The sequence below is a fragment of the Octodon degus genome, unplaced genomic scaffold (assembly GCF_000260255.1).
Source record: "Octodon degus isolate 3935 unplaced genomic scaffold, OctDeg1.0 scaffold00574, whole genome shotgun sequence".
Classification (NCBI taxonomy): domain Eukaryota; kingdom Metazoa; phylum Chordata; class Mammalia; order Rodentia; family Octodontidae; genus Octodon; species Octodon degus.
Window position 1 is genome coordinate 19,989 of NW_004525150.1, and position 13,527 is coordinate 33,515.

Here is a 13,527-nt window from a genome sequence, read left to right on the forward strand (position 1 = left end):
AATGGTATAGATTTTTTTAAAAGATAGGTATTCAACAGTTGTTATTATATCACGTATTTCTATCTTCATCAAAAAGTTATTTTGTTCTCAGTGGTGATCCTTGTGAGTTTTAGTAGTAGTTAACTATTTCAAATTCTTCTATCCTTCATGGTTTGTGTTCATATATCTGCTGTGATTCTAATACATTTGAATTTGTGTTTTTTCCCCTCATTGCATGTAAGACATTTTCAAATTTAAAGTTTTTTCTGGATATATGTATATAAATTTAATAAGGATTAGCCTTGGTGAATTTCTCCTTTCATCATTATTGTTTGGTGTTCTAGAAGTGTCATTTACTTGCATTTTAAATTCTTTTCATGCATTTTGGAAATTTTCACCCATAATTTCTGTAAGATTAGTAGTCAATCAATCTGCACTCCCTTCTAGATTTTCTAGCTTTAGATTGACCTTCTTATTGTTATCTTCTAGTTGCAGAATATTGTCCATTTATTCTTTGTTTTTCATTATGGTTCCTTTAAGCTATTTATCATACTTCACTACTTTTCACAATATCTGACACCTTGTCTTCTCATTGGTCAATTGTATGTTGTATTAATTGTGCACTGTTTTTTGATTCAGATATTGCTTTTTAAATTTTTTATTAATTTTAAAGAGAAAGAAATAGCAATGAGACACTTTCAAAACAAGTTAGTAGAACAGTTACAATAATTAATACATTGCATATTGTTATCTTTGTAGTAGTTATTCACAGTACAAGACACATGCATGATCTCTAGTCTTAAAAGTATTGGTACAAATCTTTCTCCTCATTGAACTAAGAAAATAGATGTATATCTATCCTAATTATTTTGTATATATATATTTTTTTCACTACAAAATTGTCTTTCATTTATATCCTCCTTTTTTTATTTCATTTGTCAAAGATGGGTGTTACACTGCTGTTAAAGAAGCTGTATTTGAAGAAGTCTTTAAAGGATCTTTTCATACTTGATGCCAGTTCACATACTGTACGTACTTGAATTCAGCAAACTATCTCAATATAACCCAACAGTTCATAATAGTTGTGGGTTATCAGCAGAGCTGGAATTGTCAGAAGTCCTTAACTTCAGCCTTTTACAGCTCAGAATATTACTATGGCATTACTTTTTATACCTTGTGGCTACACTTTTCTTCTGGATGGCTAAGACCAAATTATAATAAGATATGTATAACTAAAAATGCAACTTTTGTATCTGACAAAGTCAGTAAAATCCCATAAGGATTTAACTTGGAAACATGTAGAGCAGCTTGTAGATCTTTTGTCAGTGTCAGCCATCTGGATGAATCATAGCCATTGTTTGATCAATTTGCTCTCTGTGAAAGCCTCAGAGAATATTTTATCTCTAGGTGACTCTCCTTAGGCACACTATACAACATTGATCACATTCCTCTGTGGACGCATAATCTCTTTCATCAGACAATTTGGGACACGACTGAGTTACAGGACGTCACAGCAGAGGTTATCTTATGTCCTATGTCCTCACTGACCTTAAAGGGCTAGGAACAAAATATTGGCTATCCTTGTAGCTTCTTTTTCTCTGATTTTTGGTCTGCAAATTTTAGTTACTAACCATACACAAGAGATGCTTAGTGATTTTATTACCCTGTAACAGAGGCAGTAAACCTTAACATCACTATCTGACTGAGTATCAAATGTCTTAGACAAAACATGGAACTGGTATTTTCCAATAACCATGGGTATTCTAAACTTCAAATCCATATAGAATGTGAAAAACCCACATTTTTACACAGAAATTTAGAAATGAAACCATATATAACATTGTAGGCTTCAGGTATTTCTGTCTGACATCAGTTTTGAGTCTGTCATTAAACTATTGAACTTTTTTGTTTAGTTCATTCAGTTTTTTTTGTTTTGTTTTGTTTTTGTCTATTTCAGCACTGAGTGAAATTTATGTGAACTTTTTGGTTGTTCCTTCTTTGCACTTGTTTGTTCTCTTCACTTCATCTAAGAACTTTTCGTAGATTTATGCTATCTGGTCTCATTCACCCCTAGCTATATCCCTGTTTTACCTGTGAACTCTTTCTGCTAATTTCTTATATACATTGTGTTACTTGGCATTTTAAAGGATCTAATTTCTCTTTCTTTCTTTACATGTGTCTTTCTAATTGGTGGAGCCTTACTGCAAAGGCAAATATTGTGTTTATTAAGATTTCCTATTAATTTCTTCAATAAAGCTTAATGAGATACTATTTTATCCTTTTTCCTGCCTATTACCTTCTATATGTGGAATTACTTGCTTCATTGCTACATGGATGTTATCCCCTTTATTAATTTTGATCTCATTGCCAGTGCTTTTGGAACCCACTCTAAGAAATCATTGCTAACTTGATGTGATTTTCACAAATCCTTACCTCTACTAGTTTTCCAATTTCGTGTCTTGCATTTACACCTACATTAATTGTATTTTGAGTTGTCTTTTGTATAATATGAGATAAGAGTCTCTTTTTATTAATTTCGAGTAAAAATATAATCAGACATGTTTTAATTTTGAAATAAAAGATGCCTGAAGGAAAATTCCCACTATGATAGTCAACTCAGAGAATGATTAGCTTTATTGTGTCCTTTTCCAGGCTTCACCCCACCCCATTATCTTCTAAAGAGCGTGTTTTGCATTGTTTCCCAGTTCTCCTGGCTCATCTGGTGTTTAAAATTTTCTTACTATCCTTTCACGAGTTCAGTGTCATTTATCTCCTTTATCATTGGGTAGTATTGACTTTCAAGTGTCTTAATATTTTGGTTAATATTCTTTATAGTTGGAATCAGAAATTTCCCTCACTGTTTCAAACATCACAATGTATTTAAATGAATGTTTTTTTCCTATTGAGAATAGAAGGGTTTCACACTTGTTAGCCTGTATTATCAACTATAGCTAACATGTTTACATAGAACTTAAGGAATATATTCTCAGACACAAAGACCATTGTGATATGTTGGAAATTTTAACATACTGTGAGAAATGATGAAAATGTCATGTTTTCACCCTGAATTACTTTTAATATTCTCATATTATTTTCATGATTGTACTATACTTTTTGATAATGAAAATAATGCCAAAATTCTATAATGCAATTGTCATATTATTAAAAAATATAAGATTAATTCAAGTGAATCAATTTCAAGTATGCAATGAAAACATAAAAAGTAATGCTGTCAATTTATCTTATATTCTGCTTATCATTATTTAGCTTAAAATAGAAGTTACACAGAGTTGGGGAATTTTCCGGTCTTCTAAGTATATATCTTACATTAAACTACCATTTCATAAAATGTTATGTTTTGTGAACACACACTATGTACTATTGACATATGAATAAAATTATTAAAATGATAAGCATGTTTATGAATGACTCATGTTTTATTATACTCACTTTCATTTTTATAAGTTTTCTGGAGAATTTTTAATATTAGGATATAGGAAGAAAATGTTTAAGTAGGAAGGAGAAGAGAAATAAAAGGGAAAAAGAAAAACGATAAAAAGAGAGTTGAATATTAAAAGAATGGAAATAGAGCATTTGTACATAAAAATAAAAAGAAAAGTGAGAGACAGAAAAGAAGAATGTAGAAAAAGGAATAAATTTTATATATTATTAAACCCACAGAGTGGAGAAAGTTTTACCGCCCAGTTGTCCATCAGACAAAGGACTTATATCTACAATATAGAAATAATATTTATAAAAAAGACCTCCCAAATTAAAAAAAAACAATAATACAACTGGCAAACAAATATGTGAAAAATAGGCAACATGGATGGTTATTTAAGAGATGAAATTTAAAACATGCTGAGATTTCATCTCGCTCCAAGAAGAATGACTATTACCAAGAAATCAACCAAGAAAAATTGCTAGGAGGCTACAGAAAAAGGAACCATTCTCCACTGTTAATGGGAGTTTAGACAGATACAACAACTTTGGAAATGTGTGGAGTTAACTAAAAATCTTGGGTTACAGGTCTTTTTTTTTTCCGGAACTGGGGATTGAACTCAGGCCCTATGTGCTTGCCAGGGAAGCGCTTATTCCACTGAGCCATCTCCCCAGCCCCTATAGGTCTTATTTGATACACATATACCTCTTATATGTATCTTCCTAAAAGAATTAAAAACATTTTCCTATCACAGCAATACGTGCACAACCATGTTCATAGAAGTGCAGTTTAATTGATAAACATTGAAAATAAAACAAATATCCCTAAATTTATGAATGAATAAAAATGTACTATTTTAATGCAATGAACTACTACTTAGGCACGAAGAAGGATAAACTGGAGACCTCTATAAGTAAATGGATGCAACTAGAGAACATACTCATAAGTGAAATAAACCATATTTGCATGTGTGAATATTGAATTGTATCCCTGGTGTAAGAAACTCAGAGTAAATAAGGTCTACATTGTGTAATATGTAATGTGAAATGGGGAGAAACTTTTTGAAAGAAATAAGGAACTAGGGAAAGAGAAGAGTAAAAGTAACAAAGACAAAGGAAAAAAATATTTGAAATGAGTAAAAATACAATAACGCTTTGTAAATACAGAGGGAAAGAGAAGTTGAATATTGGAGAGGGGATTGGGAAAAAAGAATAAAATATATCTAATACAGATACAAATTTCTTATGGCTAATATTATCATTATGTGTATCTAAAATGTACCATTAAGCTTTAAAAAAGAAAAATGTTATGTCCAATAACTATGATCATTATGTATATAAAATTTACTGTGATGATTGTGACAATTATGTATGTCAAAAATCTACCAAAAAGAAACTTGAGAAGTAAGTTTTCTGAAGAATTTCTGATATAAAACAAAGTATATATATGGAAAGTGTGAGTTATTATACATAAAAATGTCATTTGCTAATTTTTTTGCATTTTCTGTGTAATTTCTCCTTACTGCTTATTTAGGCCCTGGTCTATCCCCACATAATTAGTGCTACAGATCTTGTCCTTTAGAGGTTGACACTCCATAAGAGTTCCAGGCTGTGTATGACTGTAACATAAGTAACTATTCAGAGTTACATTGCTAAATTCACTGCTATGTATATGCTATCCACATATCAAGTTAAACATATCTAATGGCAAAAGCATAACTACATATATCTCAATTATCTAAGAGAAATTCAAATTATTTGCTTATTTGAAAGGAAATTATCCATAAGTACATACTTGAACATTTACTGTCTTTTCTACCTGAATTTTAAGCACCTAATCATTCGTTTTTCAGTGCTCATTAGCAAAAAAGGACAGATTGTGGCATAGCCATTACCCACAAGTATCCGGACACAAAGACTAACTGGATCATTTTTCCACAATATGCCAAAGACTGAAAAAATAACACAGTCCAAAATGTACATGAAAATGAAGAAACCCATGAGCACCAGAATACTCCAGGTAGCCCTTTCTTCTGGTGATGTTTTTTGAGACAGTCTGTTGCTGTGAAGATGCTGGAAATGTCTCTTATGCCTGCACAGGAGACTCACCATGTATCTACTTGAGAAAGCCATCATGCATATAAAGGAGATGTCCTGAACATTCACCAATATGAGAAATATGTACCTGAAGAAGTAACTAATAGGCCACTGAGAGCAGGATTCAGTGACAAACATGAGACTCTGTGAGGTCACATTAGGAGTGGCACCAATAGAGACTAAGAAGCGACCATTCAGGAACATATTGAAGATCCATAAGAAGATAAGGCAACACAGATAATGTGCAGATTTATGTTTAAATTTTGCCAGACAAGAGTTTCTAGGGCTGAGCATGATGGCCTGAAGGACACTGAGCAGGCAGGTGGTACAGATGGAGAGGGTCCTCATTAACCTGTTTACATAGACAACTAATTTACAAATGAAGTCATTCCTCCAGTCCTGCAATCCAAAAAAGTCTACAGCTATGAATCCCATGGTTACCAGCAATATCAGGTGGATTAGTGCCAACTGACTGATGGTCAAGTCAAGAGGTTTGGGCCTGTGCTTGAGTAGAAATGTGAAGATGTGGAATACAAGCAGGACAGTGTTGGCTATGATCCCAGTTGTGACTTCAAAGAATACTGTGTTTCTTATTTCATAAAAACTAGAAAATTTTCTCTTTTTATTCATTTTCTGGAGTAATAACAAATATATAACGTCAGAGAAGAAAATGAAGAATATATCTATATCTATATATATAATATATATATATATTATATAATATATCTATATATATCACCAGCATCATCAGTCTGAGACATCACTCTAGCCTTGCTCAAACATGTTGATTCCTCCCCATGCACACTTTCCCCATTTCAGAACTCAGGTCTTCCTCACACCTTCCTGGATACACTACTACTCCCTCCTGTATGCCAGCCTTTCCACATGAATGTTGTATTAGGAGTCTCACTTGGGCCTTCCATAACATGTGCTGTATTCTGGTCTATTGTTAGGCCAAATATTCATAGAGAACAATTTTTCTCAGTAGATTCTGAAGTCTAACTGTTTTCGTTTATGTCTACAATCTGTCATTTATCAAATGATAATTATAAAAATACTATATTTTCATTAAATTTGAAGTTTTTTGTCTTAGTTTTAATTAACTAAGTTGTAAACATTTCCATCAAATTTACCATGAGTTCAAGATTTTCAGCTTGAAAACTGAGTCTGGAAAACTATCTTATGAAGTGTGTTTACTATCATTTTTAAATTGAAAGATATGCTTATATCCTTTTTAGCATTTCACATTACTTTAGGAACTATAGCCCTACATGCATGAAGGATTGAATTAAGAGATGTGTGCAGACCCCCTAAGTTTATTCAACATTCATGATATGAGATGATACCTAGATCCTTACCTAGAAATGACAAACTTGCAGCAGAGTAGAAATTTCTTTTCTCCACAGTTTTAGTATTAGAAATCATTTCACTGGTAAACATCCACTTTTGTTATTAGTTGATGTGAATCATCAGAAAGACAGCAAAATAAAAACAGCCATCCAGCCATCTCCAAATTTTGTGAATCACACACAACTGGATTAGTGAAAAACACTCCAAATTCTTTTCCCTTAATGTGTATGTAAATATTTTAAAGAAATGTAGATCACTGTAGTAGTACTTTACTGCATAGTATAATTTCAAGACTGCAAGGGCAAGGTCCTGAGTTTGATCTCTGGTAAAAAAAAAAAAAAAAAGACTGTGAACACATTAAAACAGGCTAACAGAAACAGTCTAGTAGTAAATCCTTTCTCAGTCAGACTTCATCCAGCACAAACCTGCCATGATCAGCACAGCTTAGGAAACAGGGGACAAAACAGCAGATCCATCACGCACAAGATCATATATAAAACACTCCCCAAATACAGCTCATAGAAGTAGCAATGCTGAGCCAGGAGTGCTTTATGCAAAACATCAAACAAAAAAGACTCATTTTTCAAATCAGACAAATCCAGCTCCTCTTAGACGGTCTTTAGATTAATAAACAAAAGCAAAATTCACAGTGAAAATAACTTGGAAGAAAGCTCTAAAATGGAGATCCTTTGGAAGTCCACATTGGAAAACAAGGAAAGAAAAGCCAAGTGGCCACTCAAAGAAAGAAAAACAGAAATGTAGTAAGAAAGTCAAAGACAAACGTCTTCATTTGTTTTGAGCAATCACCATTAGGAGCACTCATACATAAGTAAAGGTTGAAATACCCCTAGAAAAAATGTAGCACAATTCAGAACCTAGTTAATGCTAAGATCAAGAAAGGATTCACTTTAGGCAAGGTATCATCTTGCAGTAACTCATATCAGAAACAATCCTGGGAGACAGTATCACTAGATGGTTCAAAAATGAGTAAGGAAAGCTCAGAACCATGCATCTGAGCCAGAGGCCAGGAGAGACCTGAAGTAGGAGGGAGAGGAGTCAGCAGACTCTGAACAGATTTGGTCACTTATGGGCTTGCAGGTGGCCAGTTTATCAGGTGATGAACAATGCCATATATTTATTTTATCATGAGCTACATGAAAATAGTCTGTATATCTTGCAGAATAAAACAGTGTAAAATAATGTAATTTATATCCAGAATTTAGTTATGTGTTTTAGATGCAGAAAGATTAAATTTGAGCTCTTATTCCTGTAATTTTTAGATCAACTTTACTATAATGGGCATCAATACTCTCCTTCACTGTAATTTAAGGTAAAGAGTTAAAAGGGGGGCCTTTTAAGGTGAAAGTGACCATTAAAAGCGGTACGGGTTAGTTTCTTGGGAATTTTGACATACATTCCCTGAGAAATGAAGCATAGTTCAGAAACTAGTTAATGCTAATATCAAAAGATTCAATTTAAGCATGGTATTATCCTGTAGTTACTGATACAAGGACAATCCTTGGACACATATTATCCTCAGATTGTTCAGAAACTGATGAATGCTATAGTCAGTGGGCCTGAGATAAGGGTCTGGCATGATCAGGAGTATAGTAGAAAGTGGATCAGCCTCTGAAACTCCCGCCAAATTTGAGCACTGATGATCTTTCAAGGAAACAGAATAGAGGGCAAAGAAAGGGTTACATATTCATTATTCATAGGCAACATGAACACAATTGATAGAATAAGAAGGTGTATAATAGTAGGATTTATGACCAACATTTACTAATGTATCATAGAAACATTACCAAGCAGATTTTTGCTCTTATCTCCATATTTCATAGGTTACCTTTTTCACACTGGGAATCAAAATAAACCTTGTCTACAATTTAATGTAAAAAGAAAAAAAATTCTTAAAGTGATACACACTATAAACACTAGACTGGGTTTAGTTCATAGGAATATTGTTCTATATGTACAGCTCTTAGTAGATATCTACCTAGAAAACTACAGTGAGCAAAAAGGAGAGGTTGTAGACACAATAGGGTAGACAAAATCATCATCATACATATAGATGATGCATGTTTGTTGCACTATCTTTGTGAAATGGACTACTCCATTGTTACAGGAAAGTAAGCAAATCCTGAGTACGATTGCAGTACATGGATGGCACCTGTTTGCTTTGCAAATGTGGAGTGCACAGTATCTTTTTTTGATTTCAATGTTGGTAAGGTAGAGCTCTGGGTTCTCATTTATTTATTGACATTTATAGCATTCATATGTTTCCTTCCATTTTCAGAAAAATCACCAGGAAGCAATTACTATTCCAAACAAATGGAATAATTCCAGAGAAACCCTGTCAGCGATATGAAGCTATCACTAACCAATGAGTCTCCACTCAACTACATAGTGCAAGAAATATTTTATTACAAAATGGCTTCCACTTTTGTTGTCATATCTCTAAATTATATTAAGACAAGAAAATAGTTCACATTTATGTGTTGATGAAACATTTAAACAACCAGGGCAAGGTGGACCTAATACAAAAGACACAGTGATCAGTAAAGAGGAAAATATTGAATTTTACATTTTCCCCTATTTAAACACTTTCTGAGAAACCCACTTGAAATGAAAACAAAAGAAATTATTTTAAAATGAGGAAACAGACAAAATATTAACATTCATCATCTTTATGTTCAACAAATTCTGGCAGATTATATTCTAAAATCTTTAGGAGAAACGCAGAAAAACTATATTATCAACACTGTTTTACTTTATACCATTGAAATGGTGGATGACATTAATGTTAACTTTGTGAAATCAATACAATGCCAAGAAGGATCTTTAAAAGAAAATGCTCACATATACTTTCAATGTTGTTAAATTATCTTTTACAGCTAATCCCTTAAACTACACACCTTATGTGTACTAAATAATTGGTACTAACTTCAAATAAAATAAATTACAGAAACCACTTTGTCAAAATCTTAAAAGTGACTTATACAGATTATCAAAGAGAAAGTAAGTCTACATATTGAAAACCCATTATGAAAGTTCATCTATTCTATGAGGGGTGTAAATAAAATTTAAAAACTTCAGACTAAAACATTATCTCGCTTGAAAAATGATACAGCAGGTAAATGTTCATCACTTAATTCATAAAAATAAATATATGCCAGAAACTACTTTAGTATTTCTTATGAAAAATAATACTAATTTTATGAGGCACTAAATGCAAATCTGGAGCCTATAAAAATCACAGTCTACAAAAACATTCACACAAATCCCATTATCCTCCTTCTTTAGCTTGCCAAGAACCATGCAGTCACAGAAGTTACATCTGTGGAGAGAGAGAAACTTACCAATGGGGACAGGGACAAGTGGGGACCAGATTCTCCTCAAAAAAAGTACAGCCTTAATAAATTATGCCATTAATTAATAAATGTGTAGGTGTGTCATTTTACCATCTGTAGGATGGTGACAAGATCTTTCTAAGCAGGACAGAACTAGAGTCCCCTGTGCAGCATTTCACCTGTCTCTGTCTTGATTTTACTTTAAACTCTCCTGGGTAATAATTATCTTGAGCCATCTGCCAGGCAAGTGCTTATTCTACTGAGCTCTTGAGATATCTGTACTCAAAACTTTTCTCTAAGCTCCTCTGATAAATTTGCATGAAGAATAAGAAAAAAGTCCCTCCATGTATACATCACACCGCTTGTTCATTCTTCTCAGAAGTTCCAATTAGCCGCAGACTATTGAAAAGTACTCTAATCCAATTTTAATATAGAGGTACACCACTGTAAATCACTGTAGAATCCGAGATTCCTCAGCTCCCAAGTGTCCTCAGTGTTTCTGAAGTTCCCCCTCTAAGATATGAGACAGGCACATTTTTCTCTAATCTTTTCTCATGTTACTTCTGAGTACTACTGCCTGGGTACTTTGTGGGTTTCATAATTTCCAATTTCTGAGTTTCAAGATTTAAACTATGGCTCAAATATCAATCTGAACATTACTAGAATTACAAAAACATACACAGGATCCACAGTAGGAGATTGTCAGTTGAGGTGATTGCAGGCACATGAACCTGACTGAAATTTAGACAAAACAGGAGATGAAATTCAAACCCTGGTTCCATGAAAGAAAGAAAGAAAGAAAGAAAGAAAGAAAGAAAGAAAGAAAGAAAGAAAGAAAGAAAGAAGAAAGAAAGTAAGAAAGAAACTGAATATTCAGCCTCCATCCATGCAAGTGGAAGTTAAATAAAGTCACAATTTCTGTGAATTAAAATCTATAATATTATAGAGAAAGAAAATCAAGCGCCATAGGACTCAAAACTCAAACTTCATCATCCTACCAAGTGCTACAACTTTATTCTCTTTAGCACATGACCACACAGATGACTGTCATAGAATACCAAAGAAAAACTGAATGTCTGCCCAGAAAAGTCAACTTCTTGAGGGTAAACGCATGGAAGGGTTAAAAGTAGTAGCCTAACAAAAGTTCACAGCTCATGTCAAAGTGAAAGAAAAGAAAACAAAACATTGTGAAGGTTTGTCCTGAGAAGTGCTTCTTCATTTTTTAAAGGAATATAAAACTATGTATTGCTCACTTCTCAACAATATTTACAATAAAGTAAACAGTATACATTAGGATAACAGTCTGACTGATTCAAAGTTGTTTACCAGGCTTCTGCTGAAAACACAGTAACCTCAATACTGAAAAGATTGAACCAACATGTAAGGAACAAGTTGAGGTCAACAAAAAACATGCAGGTCAATAGTTTACATTACAAGTTTATCTACTCATTTATTCTAGGTCCTAAATTGTCAACACCTCCAACCACTCAGTAGGTTTTGAGAGCCACATCTTAAGACATATATGAATCCTGACTTTTGCATACAGATTTCAACTTGCTGTGAAGTAACTCCCAAGATCCTCCTGATTTAGCATCCCAAATGCTGGGATTGTAGGCATGCACAACCATGCCCAGAGAGATAAGGTTTTTTTTTTTTTTTAATTTTGTTTGCTTTTTAGAGGGGTAGTTTTGCAAGTAAATTGCATTTTTGTGACTAAAGACGAATACATATTCTGATGTGGCTGCTTTGAAAATATCTACTTTAAACTGTCCAATTATCCACAAAACCATTTATTTAACTGAAAAGGTTATGGCTTGAGGAAAACTTCTTATTTAACTGGAAGTGATTTCCTAGGTTGCTCAGAATGTTCGGGTCTCAAACATGAGGATATCACCCATAGTTTTTGTTTTGGTGAATGTTTAAAAGCAAATAAACAAACAAAAAAAAACTTACATAAGAATTTTAGGTGCTGGGGAGATGGCTCAGTAGAATGAGGGATTTCCTGGCAAGTGCCTGAGTTCAATCCTCAGTTCCACCAAAAAAAAATATTTATAGACACACAAACAAAAACTCAAAATGATTCTTAAGCATATGAGTTGGACTATGGACAATTCCCCCCAACATTTAGAGAAGCAGAAGAAATGTATCAGGCTACCAAACGCTCTTTTTTAATAAAAAAAAGGAACTGTCAAAGCTTTATTTATTTGTTCAAAGTAACCAGTGCCATAGATGCAAAACAAACAAAAGCCAATAACTCCCCCAAATACTACTTTCAAAATTGACATATTAAACTTGACTTTTGTTAGAATTTTTTGACACTAGTAAATCAAATCCAAGACCCATATTATATTACATAGATAGATAGATAGATAGATAGATAGATAGATAGATAGATAGATAGATATAGATAGATAAAGACATAGAGATAGAGATGGAGATAGATATATGATATGTTATTGAGCTTCATCTTCTGGACAAGAATGCTAAGTTAGTCTCTCTTCAAAAAAGCAATTATGATTTGAGGACATTTCATATTTGCCTCTTTTGCCAGAACAAGGTCAGCGTCATCTGAATCTTCCCATTTCATGAGAAATATGACTTCTCCACTACTATCTGTGGTGCCAATTATTCATTCAAGATCAATACCTCTAGCAAAACCTCTAGGTTTGTCAGCAGCATCTCTTTCTTTTCTTTGACTTACTGTTATTAGATCCACTGTCAGATAAAGATTTTCTTTCTGTATCATCTGTTCCTTTACCAGATTTTTTGAATAAAGAAGTGCTTCAATTATCTCTGGACAACCAAAATTTTCTTCAGATTCCCATGTATTGTCAGCATCTGTAAATACCTTCCACTTCAGGAAATACTCCACCTTCCCATTCAGTCCACATTGTCCCAGTACTTTTTCTACCACAAACTCTTCAGGTTCTGCTTCCTCAACATTTTTACTTTTTTCATTTTGTTTGTTTCCCATTTTTTGAAATGTACTTTTATTGGAAGCCAATTTTTTACTGCAGGCTTGAAGAGCTATTACGTCTGAGTACCACGATTCCTCCTGAGGGTCTGACAATTGCTTCTTCAGAGTGGTATAGTATTGAAGAAATCCAGTACACTGTCTTCCATATGACCAGAGAGAGTTTAATCAGTGGTCATTCCAGAACGGACTTAGTTTGTGAATTTTTTTTTCTTTTTTCTTTTTTTTTTCCATTTTCTCTATTCATTGAGAATGTAACTATATATCTATCCTAACCACTTTAAATACACAGATAAAAATAATGAACTACTTACACCACAGCTTCACTCCATAACT

General features: G+C 33.2%; 1 protein-coding gene across 1 annotated transcript; it reads right to left on the reverse strand.

Moving 5' to 3' along the window:
• Nucleotides 1–5,315: 5,315 nt before the first annotated feature.
• Nucleotides 5,316–13,108, reverse strand: LOC105741358 (vomeronasal type-1 receptor 90-like; the record flags this gene model as incomplete). Its single annotated transcript, XM_023708751.1, has 2 exons — nt 13,066–13,108; nt 5,316–6,098 (listed from the first exon to the last, which is right to left on the reverse strand). Coding segments are annotated over exons 1-2 (826 nt in total), but the record flags the coding sequence as incomplete, so codon positions are not given.
• Between the last annotated feature and the right edge of the window lie 419 nt (nt 13,109–13,527).